The sequence below is a fragment of the Sylvia atricapilla genome, chromosome 7 (assembly GCF_009819655.1).
Source record: "Sylvia atricapilla isolate bSylAtr1 chromosome 7, bSylAtr1.pri, whole genome shotgun sequence".
Taxonomy (NCBI): domain Eukaryota; kingdom Metazoa; phylum Chordata; class Aves; order Passeriformes; family Sylviidae; genus Sylvia; species Sylvia atricapilla.
In genome coordinates, this window is record NC_089146.1 from 14587885 (window position 1) to 14612107 (window position 24223).

Below are 24223 nucleotides of genomic sequence, written 5' to 3' on the forward strand. Positions count from 1 at the left end.
TCTTAGTGCTAACATACAATTCAAATCAGGCTGTGAGTTTCCCTTTCCCAAACACATTCTGTGCATCCAGAGCAACAGTGAAGAGGCTTTCCAGACTCAGTCTGTCACAGTTAAACCTGTGGGTGTATGTTCAGACAATTTTTACAGCAGTACATAAGGAGGGCAGAATGTTTTAGAAGATCCAGAAGTGACGTCTGTGGAGTCTCTCCTATAACACAGCACAGTAATTTTTGCAAGAGTTTAATTACACAACTCTTACTTCTCCTACTGCTAGTAAGGTTTGATGAGAGCAGACACCACGAGTTGAGGGTGTCCTTGCCTGGGTTATCCATATGTTACAGAGCATGTTTATGTCACTGTCTTCAACATCATCCTCTTTCTTTCTTTCTAACTCTGAGGCTTCTAAAACAAAATTTGCAATGAAAATGAAAAGTCAAAGCTTTTCTGTATCTCAGGAGTTCTGATGGCCAACTGTACCTCAGTTACAGGAACCACAGAGAAAGCTCAGTTGGAAGGGACCCATCAGGATCACTGAGTCCAGCTCCTGGCCCTGCACAGGACATCCCCAAGAGCCACAGCCTGGGCCTGACAGAATTGTCCAAACACTTCTGGAACTCAGACAGGCTCAGTGTTCTGGGCACTTTTCTGGGGAGCTTACTATTGTGAACAGCTAAAAATTCAGGGCATTCTGACTTCTACAAAAGCTAGAGTCTCTTAATAAGTTGGGATTTTTTTGGAAGAAAAGGTTAATTTCATAGTTACTAAAGGATAAAGAACATACTCTTCCCTCACAGACTTTGTATTTGAAAACCTGCAGTACCTTTACAGAACCAGTATTTCAGCAACATCAACACTTCAAGATTAATATCAACAAGATATTGTGTATTTAACACAGAAATAACTTTGAAGTACAATTTTCTATTTGAAAGTGACTCATACTGTGTTAGTTGAAAAAGAATGGATATTTCCAAGAGTGAATTTCATACATGTGTGTTCTGAGGTATACAGTACTATATATGCTAGCAAGTTCTCTGCACGTGCCTTTTTTATTTTTAAATCATAATACAGATTGCACACAACTTCTGCAAAGATTTTTTTTAGAGCAAAAAATGAGGCTTTTTTTAGCATTCTGGTTTACTAATTAATATCAAGACACTACCCTTAGGTGTTGGTCTGGACAATGCTGTCAATCAGTGAAGCTTTTTTTTAACTGGAGATTAAAACATGAGTATTTTAACTCACTGCATTGGAAAAAAGAGCACTTATACACTAACCTTGCTTTTTATAACATCTTTTTCTTTCTTGCGTTGAAGAACAGGTTGAAGTGGTGAAAATTCTTGAACATTTCTTTTCTGTAGAATATGATGCCCCAGATGATAACTCGCTTCAACATGCACCGGAGTCAAGATATCCCTTACATCTTTCTATGAAAATTGGAAACCTAATGAGTTAATCATATAAGACAAAACATGTATGCTTATGTTTTAAAGTTACAGGGTTGCCCAGAACTCACTAAAACAGCAAAACATAAGTTTTCACACATTAAATAATTCCATATGGTTTAATAATACACTTTTCCAGACATCTTTGTTGCTGAAGAAGGCAATCAGAAGTGGGTAAAAGCATAATATGTTCAGTGACAAGCATCAGCCATTTCAGAATGGATGATTCTTCTCTGAGGAGAAATCTGACACTCAGATTATAAAGCAATACTACAAAATAAAACCTAGGGAAAAGAAAGGTTGCAAAATCTTTAAGTGTTGCAATCCTGATGAACAGTGAGCCTACTTCTGTCAAAAATCCTGCCTCACACACCTATGAAAGGCTGCACTGCCCAAGTAGAAAAATAGGCTGAAAAATTCTTTGAAATGGAGAAAGTTACCCAGTGGAAAGAGGCCAGACAAACACAATGGGTATTCATGCTAAATCAAGCTGTGACTGTATTTTATTTTTCTGCCCCTTCATTCTGTATTAAAAAGATTGAACTCTTCAGTAAATGACTGTTTTGTATAGGAAGCCTTGCCTGTGTAGGAATGTTCAGATCTGAGCCCAAACTACCTACTTGTGAAAACTGAACAGCTTGAAGCACCAACAGTAACAAACCTGATTAAATTACTCCCTAAGTGGGGGGGAGAGACAAACACTGATTGTCCTTCCACATGGCCACTGTTTTAATTCTTATCTGCAAGCTTGTGTTGGCCAAATCACGTATTATCTAATTCATAATAATTTTCCACAAGGTCTTCTCTGCATCTGCTTTATACTACTTCCATTATACTAATTAGCTATTAATTAGCCTTTACTCAAAATACATAAAATTTATATTGTCTCTTGCAAGGACTGTACTTGACAGACATTCACACTTTCTTAACTTTAGGAGCTTCATACAAGTACAGAAACCTTCTGGGTGGGAGGAGATGCTTATAATGCTATTAATTAAGAATTGAAAAGAAGATTGAATTCTATGGAGGAAAAAAAAAAACCCTAATGATAGACTGTGGGAATTGATGAGGCAAATCAATTCCTTCCTCCTACACAAATACCTGCTAATGCTGGTACAGAAATCTGTACAAGGTCAGCTGTCAGTCACATCTCTGTTAGTTTACAAAACTCCTATAAAGTAAGTGGCAATTTGCCATTGCTCCTGCAAGCAACATACACTTAGGTGCAACTACCAGTTGAGATGCATCTGGGCAATTTTCCAGGAGGTAACATAAGCTTTCCTTTCTACCCTGAAGCTTTATGATGAAGAATTGGATTCTAATCATGTCACAAACAAAAAGTAAGGGAAACCAAGGAAGAAGAAAAATACATGGAAAAAATATTTCCCTGCAGGTTTTTTTGTAGCTGTAGAAAATAAAATTTATTTCCCAGCCTTTGTGCAGGATCAACTGCATCAATCACCTTGATAGATGTTTGTTTCAAAAGGTCACAGAATTGCTACCTTGAGGATTTTAAAGAAAAGGCTAGGAAAACTAGTCCATTATTTTATTGCTCCTATTTCCCCTTACATCTAAATACTCCCTCTCTTCCCCCCTAGATAAGGTCTGACAGGAGAGAAGTCTATTTTTTCTGAGTTTAATAAAATATGGTTCCTTTGTGTTCATTGATTTTTATTTTTGTTGTGGTTCCAAGTTTTTCCATAATTTTTGTCTTGGAAGACAAGCTTCTAAGATGTTTGATAGAATAGAAGTGATTATTTTTTTCTTGTTAATTGAATGGCCTTAAAAATATATCCTTATCATGATTACAGGTTTTTTTCCACTTTGAAGACAAGTCCTCATTCATCTTTTAGAGGGATACATCAAGCATGAATACAATAGATCATTCCTTCCAGAGCAACAGCCACTTTGAGACTACTTTTGTAGTTAAGATCTTACTGACTTACTTCTGGGTCAGTACCCAGTTTCAAGGGAAGGTGGCTGCTGCATCAAACTCTGCTTCTGCAGAAACCAGCAGCCAACCCAGCAGCTGGTGCCATCTATTCCTGGTGTGGGTACAGGCCTCCCTGGCTGACACCTGCACAGCCTCCTGCTCTGCCCATTGCTCTGGCACAACTTCTGCCTCAGTGGCTTCTCCTCTGAAGCACTTTTGTTGGCAGATTTTTCTACAGCAAAGCTGTCTCCACACCATCACAGAGGGAGAGCTGTAACCACATTCACTACTGATCAGGTCCAGGACAAAGACGTATCTGTGCAGCCTTCACATTTGTAAGCAGAGATCCCTTTTCAGCACAGTGCAGATTCTTGATATTGTTCAGCTCTAAATTAATTTGTGGAACTCTCGTGAGTGCTCCTCCTACCCCATTTCCACCTTCAGATTATGGGTGAATGTTACATTCCTGAAGGGAAAAAAAACCGAGCAAGCCCAAGCAACGCTCATCCTCTTCTTCACATCCTGCTAGCCTTTGGCTCCTAGCAGCAAATTCACAAAGAACACCACACCATAAACCTTGAACTACAGACTTTTCTACCAGTTGTCTTCATTTCACTTCCTGTGGATCAGGAATGGGTTCTTCCCTGTTCAGCTGAGTCCACCTTATTCACTCACAATGAAAACAAGAGCAAGACTATAGACATGTCCTTTGAAATAGTTACAAATGACAAAAGATAAAAATTGCAAGTTTTAGGATTTTGCATTATGGATTACATAAGAAAGTTCCATGAGAAGTGTTCAGCAGAATATGAATGTCATATCTTCATGGTAGCTTCAAAGCAACCTCAATCTATGTATGATCTGTCATCCATAAAAATGAAAAAATTCCAAGAATACTCATGGTTTCACTTAATCACTGTGGTTATTATTATTATACATCATCTCAGCAATGAAAGAGATGGCAGACCCACTGACTTCCCCAGAGAAAGCATCAGAATTAAAATATATTAACTGTGGAAGTTCTGAATACAAATACTGTACTTCCAAAATGATGTGATGCAATTGTAAACAGAATAGGTTCTTTTGCAGCAGGTCTTCTTTTCAAAGGATTTACAAGACAATACATACTGAAAACTACATTACCCTCATAAATGCTGGATGATCTTTGCAGGCAGTAATATTGCTGTAAATCTTTACTCTTCCTGAGATTGTATCATATGTTCCATTGGAGGAAAAATAAAATCTTGCTTGTGTATCCTCTTTTCGGTTCACGTCAACACTCAGATTATAAAGCAATACTACAAAATAAAACCCAGGAAAAAAAAAGGTTGCAAAATCTTTAAGTGTTGCAATCATAATGAATTTACGGTAGAAATGACAATTTCTGACTTCCGTAAGTATGTTCTGTAACATCCATTTTAAAATGCTCTGCTTAAACCACTCTGACATAAATCCATACCTAATAAAAACTTCTGGTACCCTGAAAACTGGTTGCTTCATGGCTGTTCCCTGATACATGCTTTTATATCAGGGACAGTTTATCAGGTTGTATTTATAATTTCCTACCAAAATCTATTTATAGAAAACCCACTTCAGTTAGCTACAGGGCTGACAGCAAATTACAATGAACAGTTAAGTCAACAAACACTGACAAATACTGTTTCACAGTTCTTTCTATTGAAGTTAGCATGAATTGCTATGATAACAAGTTGCAAGCAAGCTTCAGAGCATTACAGATCTATTACTTCTAAATTTTTCACCAAGAGTTAGGTTATCTACAATTTCTACTAGTCCATTTCTCAAGTTAAAAAGTCCAGCAAGGGTGACCCAGTCTGACTGTTCATCTTTCAAAATGAATATGAGTTTCAAAAGATCTAAAAAAGATCAAAAGACATAACTTTACAGTTCATCACTGCACGTGCTCTCTGTAACATGCTCCCAAAGGTTATTGTCTGTTCTCACACAGAAGAGTTGAGCAATTTAATTTTATATACCATGTACTTGCAGGGCTGTTTGCAGTTTACAAATAGCACATGACAAGTAGGTTAAAAGCACTTAGGCAATACAGTCAAATGCAGACAGTAAATTATTTTAAATCAATTCATCATGAATATTCCCTCTGATAGATACCACTTCTAGCAATAGCAGCTTTTTGCCAAAAGCAAAATATGCCTTATATAAAATATAATGCAAGCTTTATTTTCCAGTAATTTTGGTGGGACTCCCTCTTTTACATAATGTCCCACAATGGTATGATCAGCTGCTTGAGCTGGTTTGTGAAGGAACGTTTTCTCTCTGTTGCTAAGTGGAAGGCAGCATCCTCCAGCAGTCCCATCTGGTTTGGTCCATGCCTGAGAGGACTGCTGTTAGAGGACATCTAAATATCACCCTTTTAATGCTGCTGTCTCCCCAAGGCCACGTAACTCCAGCAGTCCCAGCAGGGATGTGCTGTTTTTCCAAGTCAAACAGTAGTGGAATAGCTTGATGTTATAGGGTAATCATAACATAAAAAAGGTATCCAGGTTTTCAGCTTTTCATCTCATACTGAAGTCAGACTAACTGTCCATTAAATACCAGTAGCATTATTCCATAAACAGGTGCATTTAAAATGAATACATATAGTGGATTATTTTTCTAGTAGCTTACCAATATAACCAGGTACCTCCCGTCCTCTATAGGTAAAGCACAGCTTCAAATGCATACAGGTGGCAGGCTGCTCATTTTCCATGCAGTCTAAATTTGTTCGATTTATTGAATTAGAATGCTTTAAAGAAGCTTCAACAATTACCACTGGCTTTGTTCTAAGAATAGAAAAGAGTTAGTGTTCACAAATAACGTTCAGATTTAGCTTACAGAATCTCTGCAAAAACTAACTATCCCTGACAATCTATTTTTATATTTTAGAATAATAATTATAAACTTATCTGCATTTTTCAGATAGTATGCGCAATATTTGTTACCTCAAAAAAATCACAGAATGATATTTTCATTTTGTGAATGTGTTTACTTAAATGTTTCATTAGCACAGCCTTCTAGAGCCTAATGACTGAAGTTAAGACATCAAGAATATAATGAGGTTAAATAAAACTACTGAGTTTTAATAAATTCCACTAAAAAATAGAGTTAAATTGTATGGTCTTCAAAAGTACTGAAACATAGCCATCTCACCTCAGCACCACAGCAGAATCAGAGAAAAATGCACCAACTGCTACATCTGCACAAAAAGAATGCATCAATAAGCATAATTTGTCAACAGGAATTATTTCTTAGGTACAAGCACTGTATAACATATATAGAACCTTTTGGTCAGCATTAAGACCAAATATTAGAAGGGATATGCCAGTATTCAAAGGTAGTTTCTCAAATACTTCTCCACTGTCTATAAATGCTGCATGTTAATTTTTTGGACTTGCTGATATTGATAATACGATGATTTGATTTCTATTCCCCATTTAAGTGGTTGATACTAAAAGACCACTCAGCTAAACAGGAGATACTTGCCTCCTTCTCCATCCAGATATTCAGTATTGCTATACAAGCACATACATACTGTTTTAATATATATAACTGATTTGCTTATGTCTATTACATGTATGAAATTATACATAAAGAGAGAGAGAAAAGTAGTTTAAACTAACTGAAACTTACTCATGCAAGAAGGAAGGAAATAAAGACAGTATATATATACCTCTCAAAGTGAATTATTAGATGACTAAATGATAAAAGGGCCTGAGGACTGCCAGATTAGTAACCAACAGCTGACCTGAGAGCAGACTACTTGTAACCTACTTGTCAGACCAGCATTACAAATGAATCTGGATGTCTTTGGACAGAGCCAGAACATACAACATGCAGTTCATGGCAACTTTGTGCTTTTACATCCCCAAGAGCAGGACAGACATACCTGACCTGACCTAAGACTTATCTGCAAAACATCAAAATGTTTGGATGATATCTATAAAGCAACTAATATATACTTGGCAGCTAAGTTGCTTTACACCAAATGAGCACTACTTTGTCATAGCCACAAGAACTCCACAATGGTCTCAGTTCAATGCTATGAGCTCTAAAAGTGAGGTTAAAGTACTGTTCACTCAGACTGAGAGTCAAGGAGCCCATGACTCCTGTCAAAATCCAGACTCTGGGAAGGTCAGCAATATATTTAGGTTAGCACACTAGTCTGGACAAATAAACACACTTCCAGTGCCCAAACCAGCTCATTGTGACATTTGTAGACGAGACGTGTGCTTTAAAAATATAAATCACATTTCTCTTCCCCTAGTGCACTCTGATCTCACTATTACATTGTTCTCAGTGCTTAAATAATAGTTAGATGACCGTGAAAACTGACTGCCTGGCCTCAGCTTTACCTCTTCTTTCTTCCCAAAATATGAGATGTGACATGTCATCTCAATAACAGAGCCTGCTTCGTTAAAAGTATCAAGTAGCACAGTAAGGTCGTGCCCTGTGAAATTCTATTCTTTTAAAAATTAAAAACAAACAAAATTGTTTAATTTACCTTGATAACCATTGTTATCTACATCAACGCCACTGGATATAGATTGTCCAAACATGCTTAAAGAATTACCAACTTCTTGTCCTTGAATTCTCTAAGGAGAAAAACGTGTAAGAGAAAATTATTCTTGGAAAGCTAATCTCTGGGTTACAATTTTCAATGAAAAACGTTAGCAGAACAATCCTCCTGCTGAACTTAAATCCCATAAACCTTTTCTAAAGCCCCCCAAACAATTTTTTTTTCCTCTCTAACAGGTTATATAATGACTGGAAATCACAGACCGTGTAAACATTTTCTGAAGTCTTTTAATGTACTTCAGATGGTCAGACTGTTAAATGAAGAGAAAACCATCACAAATTTAAGCTTGGAGTTTTTCTGGATTGGGCATTTTGCATTGAAAAAGCATACCTGTGAAAATGATGGTGTTATTCCATCTTCCCTGCCATTGTATATATAAATAGCACCTTTTAGATCATCTTCATGCGGAGCCCCAATTGCCACATCTGTGGGAAAACAATTTACCAATGATCAGTTGACTAGGAAATATGAACATGGAGCAGCTGAAGAAAGGCAAATCACGATTCACAACGCGTGCAATGCCAGACCAGATTTTGCCTGAATTCAAAGGCAGTGTTGAACACAGATATAAAGCAAACAGAAACAATACAGACCGGCTCAGTAATCTGATTCTACCTTAATTACTATGTGTGAAAAGGAACAATCAAATACTGCCATTTTGTTCAAGGTGAAGTCTATCTCTGGCAATACTAATTTCTACCCTCAAGAGGTTAAAAGGTTACCATGAAAGAAGGCAAAATTATCATGATCTTTAAAAAAAAGAGGAATAAAAAAAGACTTGTATTTATGGAACAGTGATGATTTTCCTATTCTTCCCACATGGATTAAGTCACTTAAACACAAGTACTCTTAATACAACGTCCAAAATGAACTCTTTATTTTTTCTATGAAATGTCTGTAACGGTTAACAATAATAAGCTTGAAAAGGCATTTAATAAGGAAATGAAGGTAGCTGGTTGGTACAAAGGGATATGTTTTGTACCTAGATGATCTAATCCTGGTGGGGTGTGGCAACTCAAACTGAATGAACAAACCTACTCACCAATCCATCCTCAACAGCCCTTACCAAAAACTCCCATGGTTCAAACAGCTAGAGGTTGTTAACCAAACAGTGGAGGGAGGAATGGGGAGATTATTTACACCATCTTGAAAGTCACTTTTAATAACTGTGAACTTGCATTTACAAATAAACAAAAAGTTAAATATGTGCAAATCAGAAAGACTTCGTGCTGCACCAAACCCAAACTGCAAGAAATGCAAAGCCTCTGACTGTTTGGTTTTATGGAGCAATTCTCTCACTGAATTCACATCGACTGAATCGACACTGTGGTGATTAAACCACATAAAGCACATCATACATCTCTCTACTGGTGAGAAGAAAATGGGACAGTCAAGTTGTGCCTGTTAAAATTACACACACATTCTCGAGGTCAGATTCTACACCAACACACACCCCATTATCTTTACAGGGCTGACTGATGGCTGAGACCATTGAAGAAGTTGAGTCTGCTCTGCTTTTAAATTACTACAGAAAAATGCTTTATATTATTCAACTTTTCTTTTTATTTTGGTTCCAGCCTTTTTCTTATAATTTTTTTCCTACTGCCACTCTCCATATTACATGCACTTTTTATTTTTCAGTATTTCCACAACAGTCTCCCAAAATGAAGATCGTTTGCAATAACCCTTCTGTATTTAGTACTTACTGGTGACACAGAAGCAGATTTTGACTCAACTTTTATTCCTGATTGTTACAAAATTGCCAAATTGTTCCCCAAACTTTGTCTCAGATATTTAACACAGAATTAGTGATTCATTTGAGGTCCAGCACCAAAAGTTGCAGATTATGTTATCACTTTATGCTCATGCTCTTCATTAGACAGAACCTAATCCCTTGGTATTACACATCAATGTCTCTGAAGCAGCTGTATTTCAAGTCAGAAAAGTCGAGTCCCAAACCAAAAGAATTCTCAGACTTCCATAATCCTCCTGTTTATCATGACATTCCAGTGATCAGAGAGAATTAAACCCAACAGGTTTTCTTTTTATTCTTACCTTCAAAGCCATCATTATCAATGTCTCCTAAATTGGCTATGGACTCTCCAAACCTCGCTGCGTATGAGTCACTCCCGCTGAGCTCTATGTTCAGTTCTACCATCTTTGCTTTCTGAAGGAAAACAGAGTCAATGGCACATTAACAGAGCCCCTTCCAGGTGACCTGGCATATTACTCAAAATTTTAAAACTGCCTTGGACACTAATATATAACCATACCAAACTCCTTGATGTAGAAGCAAGCATTTTTAAATACATTTTATGGTAATCAGTGTAAGACTAGTAAAGTGATTACACTTCCACTTCTGAACCTTAGAAAGAATAAAAAGAAGCCTACTCTAATGTGTAATCTGTCCAGTCAGGTTATTTGTAAAACTGAGGAGTACCAATCTCTTTCCTAGCTGGTACCAGCAACTGCATGCAAACGTTTCATTCCTTGCTTCTGAAGGGCTTAATAAGTTGCTCTTCAGATGGCAGTTCAGTGGGAAGCACAGCAGTGGACGAGAGCTTGGAAAGGGGCTGCAGTGGCAGGCTGTCACCACCCACAGCTCCCGGGAAACAAACCCAGCCTGTCTTCAGTTCCAACAGTGCTGTCAGTAACGGTGCCACAGCCGACACCACAGCCTTTGGGGGTGTGCTATGCACTCCTGCTGGGGTAGTCATCACTGCTCTACTGCTGCTTTTCCCTTATCTGGAAATATGGACAAGAGAGGAAGACTCCTCCCCTTAGCCTGTTAAACCAGAACGGCTGTGCTGCCGTGCTTTTAAGTGCAAATACTTACAGAACCTGAATTGAGATAGACATAAACTCTTCCCTCTTCTCTGATGGTACTTTGCATTGGAGCACCAACTAGTAAGTCTGAAAAGCCATCTGAATTCAGATCCACGGCACAAACTGCAGCTCCAAAGTAAGAACCGAGCTGTGTGCAGACAAGAAATCATTATTTTTGAATTTTAATGAAGATGCACTAGAAATTATAAGCTGCAGAAAAGTAATATGAAAGATTTACCTTTTTACCCCTTAGTTCAAATAGAATATTTAGTTGCCTCTCATTGCTAAAAATATATGCCTAAAATGAAAAGAAAATAAAAGTGAAGTTCAGCAAACTGTAATCTGAAATACTTCCCAATGCTCTTTCTACAGCATGTGCTAGAGAATCAGCAAAACAATGCACAATATCACAAAATACAGCTACTTCCTATCTGCACCTTTCTTTAACACCACAGTTCACATCAATGTTATCCAGACTGCCTACCCTAATTCCTTCTTCAAGTTTTCCCCCCATGAGAAGTCATATCTGACACTTGTCTAATAAATTAATCTAAATTGTAAGATGATGGGTGTTTTTGCAGGGTTATAGTCTTCAAGCCAATATTATAGACAATCCCTTACTTTACCAGTCTGCTCCTGTTGGGGAGCCCCTCCAACTACTTCTGTACTGGATGGTGTCAGAAAATGTCCAGCTCCAACAGAATATCCTGCAAATCAGAAATGCACTATTCAATACTGGAAATGCTGTATAACAAAGAAAGAATGGGAGCACTCTTATAAAAGCTGTCAACACCATAAATTATCGTGAGTCTGACATTAAGACCTCATGCAAGTCAGCAAAGAAAGTAGAATAGGAAGTTTTTGAAACAAAAGGTCACTACAGACAGTAAGTTCCATCAAGCAGGAAAAAGTGTCAGAAACACTCATTTCTTCCCAAGAACTCAATTATCTGTCATACTTCAAAAGACAATAAAATAAATTGCAAACATCTTTTGTTAATGCATATTCTGCAATTGTTTAGTGAGTCCATACTAATAATACAAATAAAAATTATTCAAAAGCACATTCACTGCAATGTGGAAATACTTGATTCAATTGTTACTTTGACTATTATAAGTGGATTGAAGAAAAAATAAATGTAGTGCTACTTCTATGTGCACATACACAGAGCACCATGGACACAACATGAAAATGTCAGGAACAAATTGAAAAAGCCTGATTATGCAATAAGAAAATACTACATCAGCTTCTGTAAATAAATCTACATTACAAAGCATTTCTGTATGTGGAGAGATTGCAAACAGAACCATATTTTGGTGCAGATATCCTGACACAGAATTGCATAACAAAGGCTAATACCTTCACCTGTAGCTGCACAAGTCATTCTTACTTTTTCCAGAATACATTGGCCCAGTTGAAACAGGGAAGACAGACAACATTTTCTGCTACTCTGGCATTTACTGAATGACTGCTGATGTTCACAGCATGCAGAGAAAATGGAAAAATTATCTTGGCTTGATGAGAACAAGCTTTGAATTTTTCAGCTGTGAAGATAACTGCCTACACTTCAAGTTCTCATTAAGCCACCTTTCTCTTTTCATATTTTAAGCTAAAAGAAATGAACAGAGCAATTTATCACTTGAAGGTCAACACCTAGTTTTTTATTTACTCAACACTAAAAAAATTAAGGATGAACCTTAATTTACCTCCTCTGACATTTATTTTCTGGTTATTTTTGTTTTGCTAAAGTGAAACACTACTAATTCTTAAGAGCTTAAAAAAAAAGCCAGTGATTATAGAGTAATCATATAGTCTTCATTTTTCTTTAATGATATTAAAATGTTTGGCAGGGGAAGGGGAAATCACATAACTGACCCTTTAAATTTAAAGGCACAGAGAAATTTATCTCCAGCTCCATCGTTTACTCCTTTTTTACCATCGCTACAGTTTTTCACTTTTCTGAAATGTTATTTGCCCTTCTCAGATTTCTAAAAGGAACTGTGTTCTATTTTATGATTTCTTTAAGGCAGTTGGTTAAATGCCTAAGGTTACTTTTTCATCAGGGCCAGCTGATTCAAAACAGTGAATAACTTTGAAAATTCCTTTTATAGAAGTCAGCTACTACTCCCCAAGAGACTCTGAAGTAGTCAACAAAATATTACCTAGTGTTATGTATTACAAATGTCTTTCTTTCTGCTGTCTGGTACATGAACAGCCTTGTTTCTTATGGAAAATGCTACAATACTACTGCACTTTCTGTAGTCTCTAGTTTCTTAATTATTATTCTTTAACAGTTTAACGAAAAGCATAAATAAAGATGCCAACATCTTCGTCCCCACCAGAGGAAGAACAGAATAAGTAGACAATTGTATCTACTCATGTGCTTGAATTACACTCTGGTCACTATATACTTCCAGCCACTTGGTAGGTATCATTTTATTCATTACTTAAGGGAGCAACAAACTCAGACTTCTAAAAACAGTCATCTGGTAACAGAATTAACCCTGAACAGATTTTTGTCTTTAATAATTACAAAGATGAGACAGAAGCTGCGGGAGGGCCAGGTAGGTACCTTCAAATTCTTTCAATGAAACTATGGATTATTATGAGGGAAGGAACCAAAGGGTAAGTAGCACGAAACCATAAAATTCCAGTTTTATCAGAGCTGCTACTGTAAAGATACGCTGATGAGATAATGGTGCCCTTCTTCACTTTACTGTAGAAGGGCAAGTTTAGAAGACATACGGCTCTGGTGAGGCAGCATGCACTAGATCACTAGATGAAGCAAACTCCAGCTGACTTCAGGTCCTGGATGGCCAAAATAACTAAGGGAGACCACATATGCATGGAAAGGCTTTACCTAACCTCTCCCCAACACAGTCCTTATGCAGGTTTTTACCCTTTTGCCTGTGCCAGGCTTCTGGCTGGCAATGATTTGACTCATTCATTACAGTAATTCTCATTCTTATACTCGTAGAAGCAGAAACCTGGAATGAACTTTTTTTTTCCCTAGACAGGTGCAGTACTTTTCCTGCTGATTATTGTTGGAAAGCTTGAGCTTTTTTATTCTCTGAAGCTTTTCTTCTGTCCTGTGAAAGGTTATTCTACTGGTTGACCCAATGGATCTGTGTGTCTAATCCTCTTTTACCACCCAGTCTCTCTTCCGCTTGACTTTCCCACAGAGTCACTGTGGCCTTTGTAGGCTCAGGACTGGATTCAAAGTCTTAGTTCACTGCGTTTCACAATAGCTATTTCATAACATACACCAACTTCCTATTGTCAGAGGAGTGGAGTCAGAAACAGGAAATGTTTATCCACGTAAACCAGAACTTTAAATGGGAAAATGCAAAAACCAGTGTTCACAAGCAAAAATATTCTTGCTCAGGAGTTCAGGAAAGACAGATGAGGTTTTCTCAGTGTGTAGTAAGAAGACTGAAGCTGCTGCTGTTTTTTTGGCATAAACCTTTCCAAACTGTAGCACTAAATCCAGGTAGTTACTTAGATATAGGTACATGAGTAGAGCTTCATGATCTTGGTTACAGACATTCATAAATGAGGTTTGCCTTCTCACATATCCAGACTAAGATACGTTTGGAATAAAAAAGAAAAAAACAACCATTGGAGGAAAGTTTGTCTTTAAAGGTCATAGAGACTTGCTTGCTTGCAGCTTTCACTGTAAAAATCTTTTCACATTTCTGTTATATATGAAACCACTGTCTTTCTGTGAAAGCTCTTGGCAGCATTTGAGACTTGAGTGAAATGAAAACCATTGCTAATCAGAAGCACCCCTACCTTCTAAATCAAGAAATGGTTAAAAGTCAGTGGTGAGATGATAAGAATAGAAATCCACTGTTCAAGACATTTCCTCATATAAAAAACAGAGAGGAAGACTTATAATTAAACAATATTTAACAAAATCAGAATAAATCTTTAGAACTGTTTCCTCTGGGATTAATAGCAAAACCACTGAAGAACACTGTGCACTCATCCCAAGACCAACTATTTAGCTCATATTTTAGTAAAGTATTAAATGTTTTAAGCACCTAGATAACTGCCAAATTTCACTTGGTTGTTTGAATCTGTGTAAGCATGGATTGTATTCGCAGTTGTGTTGTACACAAAAACAGAACCAGTCCAATAAAACGATCCAGGGGCTCCCATTATAATTAAGTCCTAAAAGAAAAGTAAAACAAAGCCACGTTATTCACATTGAAATATTCACCAAAATACGCAAAACGAGTAAAATGCTCTTCTTTAGATCCCCTGTGAATTCTACGAAATGCTACTGGAGATCCATCTGGCTCAGCACTGGGGTTTACTACTAAATTAGAGATAATATTTTCCAGATTTCATCAAAATACTATTATTAAAAGCTCTGAACTGCAAAAATGAAATAGAGCAACAATCAGGATATTCCCTTCTCAAAAGAGATTTTTTGAAATTACAATCTTAGGGTGGAATGGAGATTAAATAATACAGAATATTACTCTGTAAAGCAAGAAAGTGAGCATTATAAATGTTATATCAAACAGATTAAAGATAATAACAAAATTTCATCCTCTGCTATAACCATGCCCTTTTTCCAGATGAAAAATAACTTTGGATTTTGTAAGGTGTGGAAGTATTCTTGGGAATAAAAATTTAAGTCTTACTTGGGAATTATCATGCAAGTCATAGCAAGATTCAATTAAAAAGAAACTAGAAAAGTGATTTTTTCCCTCCCATAATAAAATACAGCATTGGTGTTTGCATTTACATACCTACTTACATATATATTTTACTTACATAAAAGTAAGTCTATAAACAGAGAAACATTTGGTATCTTCAATACACACCTCAATGTAAAAACTAGACATTCCAGCCTGACATGACCCATGGTTTTCTCCAAACTTTCGTGCATGATCTGAGAATAGGCAAGAAATAATAAAAAGGATGAGAAGCATTCAGTTCCAGAGTTTTGTTACCAGGCTCTCAATAGAATTTGAGACAACTTACCAAACAACACCTCTCCCAAAAAGTTGGTTTTCAGTTCTGTAACACAACTAAAAACACTGGTTTCCACTGTATAGCATTTAGGTGCAATATAGTATTGTAACAAACTCAGAACACTATGTATCACTTGATCACATCTGCCTTTGAAATATTATGACTTTGAAGGCTATACTTGTCTTTCAAAATTGTCCCACGGACAAAACAGCCAAATAGTTTGAGCACCACATCTGGATACTCTTCCACTCTGTACTTCAGGCATACAGGCTTGTATATCTTGATAGAACTTGTCTTGTGCTCCACTGGTACCATCAAGGGTTTGTGTTATGGTTGCCTTAGATGTACTTTCATCCTGGCAACCCAACACTGTCCCAGCTCTGTTTTCCTGCAATTCTTTGCTGACTGCCTGCCATCAGAGTTCTCTTCATTCCATACACAGATTTGTACACTTAAAAGTTTCCAAAGCCAAAAGCATGATTTCAACAAGCCCTTGTAACAGTCTCCAAAGGCAGCAGCAGGACATGTGATGGCATTAGTCTGCCTGCACAGAAACGTCAGACTGTCAGCTGACCCTTGTGTTGGTAAGGCACAGGGGCATGAGATCGTTCTCCTCGGTGGGTGGTAGGTAAGAATGGGGAAGCATGGATGCAATAATTTGCTGGATTCAGGCCTTGACTCTTATTCTGCTCCTGAAGTTCTCTGAGGAACAAACCCTTAGAAGTCACCAGCAGCAGCCTTGGCAGAAGGCAGGTAAGGGACAAGGACACACAGTGTGACAGGCACTGCAGCACCTTTGTATCAAAGGCTAAGGAGCAGATGGCAACAATCACTTGCAGGTATTTCTGCTGCTCTGCTGTGAGACTCTCCAGAGTAATGACAAGAGTAAAGGAAGGAAGGAAGGATGTCCTCTACTGGCCTGTTCTTGAGAAGCACACATCCTTCAGCAATGCAGTCCAGGAAAAAACTATTCTGATGCTCAGTTTCAATTATTTTTTGCCTTTTGAAAGCAGGTTTTCTTCGAAGTGATAAACATCTTTACATCTAAACTGGACTCATATTATCAGCACTCAGCCTCCAAACCTCTGGCAGCAGAACACGGGCTCAGAGCAACACAGGCTTTTCACAAACTCCGCACCATTCAATCGTGTATCTCACCCTTCCCTACAAAAGAACTTGAGCATTCTGCTTACCTATATAGCATGGGCATATTCTTCTGCTCAGCTCAGTTCGAAAATCAGGAGGAATGGCAAAACAAATACCATACGGCAGTTTGTGCTCATTTTTCACATAAAACACATTTTTCCATCTATGTCCACAAGCCTATGGATATAAAACAAACACAGCATTTGACATGGAAGCCTAGGAAAGCTGACTGCAGTCTGACAAACAGACACACAGACCCAGTGGTGAATACATACAACGACAGATCCGCCCTCCTTTGGTTGCCTGGACAAGCTGACACCCAGCCACTGATTATCCCGCTCTTCCACACAAGTCTTCCCACAGCGCTCTCCACTGGGATGGCCTAGGAGACAAAGAGCAAGGCTCTGAACACAGGGACAAGGGGAAGAACAATGTGGTGGGTAACAGGAGCACCCAAGAACTCTGAGGGGGGACAGTGCAGCAATTTGGGTTTGGTGGATCTGACCTCTGTCTCTGTCTTACACACGTCACGCCAACTTTTTAGTTTCTTCTTGAGCAAAGGTATGTTGTGGGTAGCCAAGGGGAACATCCTGGCTCTGAATGTGATAGGCTGGCTGTGAGGATGGGCTTCTCCATCATTACTCACATAGAAAGCAACATTACACTCAATTTTGGCGAAGGCCTGTCCCTGTAAGTGCTCTTCAGCCTGAAAGTTCATAAGAAATATAAGTAATACCTCTGAGTGCCACCTAAACTCTAGCCTAAAGCAAACACCTCTTCAACTATGTGCCTGTTGGCAGCAGACCTTAAACCAACCTCTACTGCAAATGGCTATCAAATAAAAGGTTGTATTCCTGCCACCTCTGCTGGGGATGGCAGATCATTACCTATGCATGTCCTCCATGCTTCTGCCACTATTGCAATTATTCACCAGCAGCTCTTAGTGTTCGCTCTTAAGTAGAGTTTTTTTAAAAAACCTTGAGAGAACACATTGAAATGTCTTCTAACTGTGCCCCCAAGGGCCAAAAGGCTACAGTATTGCCAAGAAAGCAAATACTCAAAGCAAAAGCATAAAAGTAGTGGTCCCCAGGGTAAGGAGAAGCTACACATTTATTCAAAGTTATATAAAGTAAGCTTTTAATTTTTAAGATGTTTGTATGAATAAGCGTAATTTAAATTATTGAATTGGTATTTTCCATGCATCAGCATGATAGTTTATTAAAAAAACTTCTTATAAAATAAGAAAGCACATTATGTCATTTGAATAAACTCTTTTGCATAATTTTTAAGACTTTCTCAGATTGACTACAGCTACAGGTGAGCCCAAAATGTTTGAGGTTTAAGGGTTAGTTTAGTTACCCAGAAGAGGATGTCAGTTCAGACCACAGAGTACCACTAATGCTGATGAGACATTGCTTGCACAGAAAAATAAATCACACTCCACACCTTCTCAACCCTCACATTGCCAAAAAGCCTGCTAAAATAAACCCATCAACCAAAACAGCTGTGCTGAAAGCAGAACTGGCATTTATTACTGTCCAATGCATTAGAGAGTTTAAATGAATGCACAGATTATCCTATTGGCTAATGTCAGAGACGTAAACTTCCATGTACTGACTATATACCGCTTTTCAGAAACAACTGTGGAATTTAGTTTTGGAATTGAATTTTGGAGTTATGTAGCGGAAAACTTCCCACTTCTTATGGGAGCCATTTCCACGGTTTGCATGAATTATAGAGCACCTTAATCTGAGTGAAATCTCCTCAGAAAAGAAAACTCTATTACACCCCCATGTGTAAGAACTAGTCCTCCTTTAAATTGCAAAAGGCACTTCTGGTAACTCCCTTCTAGACATGCATTCCATCCTCTTATACCAATGACTTTACCTGGGACTTGCTTTTATGTGGATTTGCAGGAAATGGAAGAAGTAGAGAAGACAAGGGCAGAAAATTTAGACCCAAGAGACTGAAACTTTTATCAGTAAATCAAATAAAACCAGACAGTGATGTGAGAGATGAGTATATTCAGCCTCAGTGCTTCATTCCTGTGCCTGTTTCAGAGATTTGTAATAAAAAAAAGCACCATCATTCCTCAACACTCATTGGATTGCATGCCCCTTTACCCTTGCACCAGTATATGGTGATTCAGCATTATTTTGGCCCTTTGTTGACAAGCTGCCTTACGTTTCCTCTCTTTCTCTGACTGGCAAGTACTCAATCACCTTGAAATTACAGACCTTTGTGGGAGAGAGAAGTGAGAACCTGACATCGCAGACACCCTGATGAATCCCTGCTCAGACTGTGACATTATAAAAGCCTTATCAAATGAGAAAATGCAGTATTCTGCACAAGCAACAGAGCAGCACTGGATAAGCTCAAGAGGACATGGCAGCTTGGTTGCCTCAGGGAAAAGGAGCACGTGCTGTCATAAAGTCACTGAGAAATAAGTAATTGCCCATGCCTGTGTACATTACACAGCTGGAAGATACACTTCTGCTATAATCCCCTCTGAACACATCCACAGAAACAATGCAACTGCAGATAAATGAGGTCATAACTTACAAAGCCACTTCTGGTTTTGGCTTCAAGGATCATAATACAGATGTTTGCAATATCATCTGAGAAACCAGTTTTATATAACTTCCTCCAGTGTTTTCCATGCCCAACAGCATCTCATGACCCATTTTATCCTCCCATAACTCCTCTGGTCCTATTGCAAACTGATGAAAACTGTGAAGTCTACTGCAAAGGCAAGAAGCCCTCTAATATCCTGCTCCTAGATGTCAGGGCCTCAGAGTCTATTTTTACTCACTCAGGAAGTATTTTCTGTTTCCACAGATCTGGTAAGTTTTATTCCTCTTACAACTCTCAAATGACTTCTACCCAAAACATTTTAAATGACACCTGTTTCCATCCTTCTGTAATAGACCTAGGTCCTGAAGATCTCATGTTCCTTGGAATAGTACAGCTATTTTAAAGAGGTCACTTATAAGGTATGAGCAGTGCAAGTGACATAAAAAAGCCACACTACCAAAACTCAAACTTACTGAAATCGAAGTTGAATAAACATAGCTCTGCCTTTTGGGGAAAACCATTAACTGTTCACTTTTCCATTGTAATGATTCAGCTGGGGGAGCTAGAGGGCAATTTGTTCACAGGTTAATTGTAGCAGAAACTTAAGGGAACAAGACTGAAACTGCAGGCAGAGCTTTCTGGCCTTATGTTAAACAGTATGCATTGAAATTACTGCACTCATTTATAGTGAAAACTAATATTTTCTTTAGACTGGATGGCAAATTGCACAAATTATTTCCCATATACTTTAGCCAGTCAATCACTGTCTCAAATCTGAGAGCAGTGCTATCGAAGAATTTGTGTAACATTTTTAAGTCCAAAATTCAACAGGTCAAAATGTCAGAAGAACTTTGTGTAAGTAACCCATGACTGCCCCAAACTGACACGGGCAAGAATTTGAAACTCAAGACTAGAAGATGGACACTTAGTGCTTCAACCTGAAGCACTGTATCTTGTACTTGTGCCTGAAGTTTGATTATAAGCCTCTGCATCTAGCATAAGCCGTTATATAAAAATACTCCAAATACAAATAAATCTGCAGTCTAGAACACTTGACACCATAAACAGAAGTACTAGAATTTGAAAAGAGACTGAAAACTCTTCTATTCATCAATCAGAGAGAGATTTAGAAGTGCCAATGAGTGGCTAGGAAGACAAAGACTTGCTAGTGTATCTCATGGCTCTTTTCAGCTCTTAAAGCAGCCCAGGGCCTGCAACATCTTGAAGAACATTAAAATTCTTCAAAGTATGTCTGGATGAGTTATTCCAGATCCTGAGATGACTGCAGCACAAGATTGATCCCAGCAGGTCTTTTGCTGCTGAGGAAGCAGATAGGAACATGTGACAAATAAAAATACAACAGCAGTTTTGTGTGATCAGAGGTTTCCTAATTGTTCATGAATCCTTCATTAATTAGTTATGGCAGTTTCAAGGCTACTTTAGTGAAAAGGAGCAACAAAGTATTGTAACGTATTTATGTCACTCAGTAATTCACATCCACTTATTACAGAAGCCCAACATTTGGGAAGTCACTTCTATTGCCTGTTGTCACCTCTAGTTTTTTACGACTTATAATTAGAAACTTACCACCTCAAAGATGCTTTTACCAGAACAAAATGTGAATTCAACTATTTAAGAGCAAGATAGAAACACTTATTTCTCACTGTGCCTGTTCAGCAGTGTAATATATGACCATATATTTTTCTAAGGAAATTCCCTATTCTATGAGATCAGAACCCAAACTTAAATGAGTTCGACGAGCAGTAATTAAGTTCAGCTTTGTAATTGCAAGTTCCCCTGCATATTTCTCTGATCTCAGATACTACCCCACTTCATTCACATCCCATGCACCACAGCTGCCTTTGGCTTCTTCATTGACCTCAACGACCTGTTTTACAATACAGCACTTCTTTTCAGCATCTATTTAACTTCAAAAATACCACAGATGAACCTTAGTGATGCGAAGATGTCATCTAGCAGTAATGGAAACCTACAGTTTGCAAAAATTTCATATGCTATAACTATTTTTTTAAAAAGTACACTGCGCAACCTGCAGCCTCTAAACCTGGGAATACAGGCTATGATAACCTAGACCTTTGGAACTATACAAACATTTTCACATACTTGTTGCTTCATTTCACTTAGAATCCCCTAAGCTATTGAAGAAAAGCTCATTATTTCTTTTAGAGATTTTGTTTCTCCATTGGCTAAATGAGTAAACTGAGAGGCACTACAGATGTATGTAGTTTTCAAAGAACCTGAAACTTTCAACCCGTCTATTCCTTTCCTCACACAGTAAAGGACTATTTTTACCACCAGCACAGGAACAGAGGTTTTTTGCCTCTAAGCATATGCAATTTCACAGCTTTATAGTTGACCTCTTTGACTACTTGCAAACCTCTTCATACCAACAGGCAATCAGAAAAAGAAAATCTTTTTGTAACATAAAACTTTTTAATAGATACAGTATTGGAATGAAATTACGGAACAAAACCCCAAAAAACTACTTGGGCTGGTAAAATTTTAATTTCCGTTCTTTCTAGTAGCAACTGCTTGTCTTTTTCATATGCGACCACATGTAAAACACCACTAAAGTACCTTAGCTTTTTGTAGCCCAGTTACAAAATATAACCCTTACATCCATTTGTACCAAAGAAACGGACAGAACCTGTCAGTTCCAAGTTTTATGCAGAGACATGGACAGAAATAACTGGTTTACCATTTTTTTCTTTTTTGGTCACGGAATGCTGAGCTCTACCCTGACAGCCACCAGTTCATGGCGCGCTATTGCTTTCAAATGTTTTGCTAGCCCTTTCCCGCGCTCCTCCTCGCTGGGCGGCCTGCCCATAACGGATGGGACACTCTTGGTCAGAGGGGGTCAGACTACAAGCTGAGGAAGGTTCTCTCCATAGCATATGAACAGTGTGAACAGCACTGTATGCAAGCAGGACAGGGAGAGAGCCCAAAGCAACTCACATGTGTTCATGGCAGCCCACTGCAAAGCCTTCCCCTTTTTAACAAGTATCAAACTTCTTAAAAAGTTGAAAACTTGAAAGTTGAGTAAGTTCAGCCAGTTATATCTCCTAAGTACGGAGACTGTGGAGATAGAGAGAAGTTAAATGCAGGGCCTGTAAAAACTGATTCAGTCAGAAACAGCTTTGTTCACCTGAAACTCCAATAAATCTGCAAGCAGGGAAAACCCATCAGCAAGACAACTGTGGTTCAGAGTTATCTTAGGGTGGCTTCTACGAAGAGAAGGCTTTGCAAAAGAAAACATGATTTAGGCACATACTTCTACTTCCATCCTCCCATCCCTGAGCCTACTGCATTCACCCACTGCCCTGAAAGCTGCACCAACTCTCCGCAGTGTCAGACCGAAACTCTCATGGGGCATTCAACCCGGAGGCTGAAAGGTGCGAAACGGCTGTGGAAACGACATCCGTCCTACCTAACTTCCCCAAATCAAGTTTTGGTGCGTGTTTTCTGTCTTGATGCGGCAGCCACAGTCCCCGGGCAGCAGCGCTGATCTCGCCATTTAGCGAGAGGCAGAGCAGTCTGCAGCCTAAGCCGGAAGGGCCCGGCACACCCCGCAGGGCAGCGGAGCCCAGCCGCGGTGCGCGCAGGGCGGCGGGCACAGACCCTCCGTGCCCGGCCGCCGCCCCGCGCCGGGGTCTGCCCGCCCCCGCCCCGCCGCCGACTCACCCAGCTGGAGCTGCTCGCACTCTCCGCCGGAGTTCCCCCCGATCCGGCACCGGAATATGGCCCCGGGGTTGACCACCGACTCGTTGGCGGGCCAGCTGGCCCGGGGCGCGCCCACCACCAGCCTGCGGGGCAGAGACGGCAGCGTCAGGAGCCGCGGCCGGTACACGGCGCGCCGGGCCCCGCGGGGGTGAGCCGGGCCGGGGACTCACCATCGCTCCTCGCCGTGCTGGTGCAGGAGAACCGAGAAGCCGAAGAAGGTCCCGTTGCCCCCGCGGAAGAGCAGCGCGTGCTGCGTGTCCAGGTTGTAGGGCCGCACCGTCGGCAGGCACTGCCACAGCAGGAGCAGCGGGGCGGCCCAGCCCGCAGCGCCCCGCGCCCTCCCGCAGCTCCGCATGGCTCCGGCCGAGCGGCAAGCACCGACGCCGGCTTCCCGCCTCTCCGCTCAGCGAGAGGGCAGGGCAGCGCCGCGCCCCGCCCTGCCCTGCCTCGCCCTGGGTCGCCCTCCCCGCCGCCCGGGCCGGGGGTGTCCCCGCGAATGGAGGAGTCACACGGGCGCGCCGCCACCTCCTCCTGCCCGGCCGCAGCCCCTCGCCCTTCCCAGGCGGGGGTCGGGTTTCTCCCCGCCCTGTCCGCGCCCACGGGGACGCTGCGGAGGGGACACGGTCCCCGGGCCCCCGTGCAATGCCCCGTGGGACGCGGCCATCCCGACACCGGCGGAGCAGAGAGGGCGGCGTGCCCCTCGCTTCTCCTCGGTACCCATGCCCAGCTGGGCTGGCAAAAGGGGAAAGAGACACTGCAAACTTGTCCTAAAATTTCCCGCCGAGCAGCGGGCGGGCAGCTCCACCCAAGCGCAGAACCGTGTTCTGAGAAAGGAAGTGTGGAGAAGATTTGAGTTTTTCTTTTAGATTTAGGAAGAAATCTCAGTAGCCCCTGTTGAAAACCTTCCCCGCCGTCGCTGTGCTGAGGGGGTATTCCCTGCTGTCCCCCGGTGGGGGGGATTTGGTTCCTGAAACCGGTGCC

The 24223-nt window shown here is 39.9% G+C and overlaps 1 protein-coding gene across 1 annotated transcript in view; it reads right to left on the reverse strand.

Annotated features, from left to right (window-relative positions):
- ITGA4 (integrin subunit alpha 4) overlaps window positions 1–23600 on the reverse strand; it is a 35321-nt gene extending 11721 nt beyond the window's left edge. The window contains exons 1-16 of the mRNA XM_066322713.1: window positions 23413–23600; window positions 23204–23325; window positions 17203–17309; window positions 16975–17104; window positions 15631–15698; window positions 14839–14968; window positions 11417–11502; window positions 11034–11093; window positions 10806–10943; window positions 10025–10136; window positions 8300–8394; window positions 7895–7985; window positions 6544–6589; window positions 6022–6176; window positions 4519–4673; window positions 1275–1424 (exon numbers count right to left, since the gene is read on the reverse strand). Coding sequence (XP_066178810.1) covers window positions 1275–1424; window positions 4519–4673; window positions 6022–6176; window positions 6544–6589; window positions 7895–7985; window positions 8300–8394; window positions 10025–10136; window positions 10806–10943; window positions 11034–11093; window positions 11417–11502; window positions 14839–14968; window positions 15631–15698; window positions 16975–17104; window positions 17203–17309; window positions 23204–23325; window positions 23413–23597 — 1830 coding nt within the window. The 5' untranslated portion in view covers window positions 23598–23600. The remainder of the gene's footprint in view (window positions 1–1274; window positions 1425–4518; window positions 4674–6021; window positions 6177–6543; window positions 6590–7894; window positions 7986–8299; window positions 8395–10024; window positions 10137–10805; window positions 10944–11033; window positions 11094–11416; window positions 11503–14838; window positions 14969–15630; window positions 15699–16974; window positions 17105–17202; window positions 17310–23203; window positions 23326–23412) is intronic.
- Window positions 23601–24223: the final 623 nt, after the last annotated feature.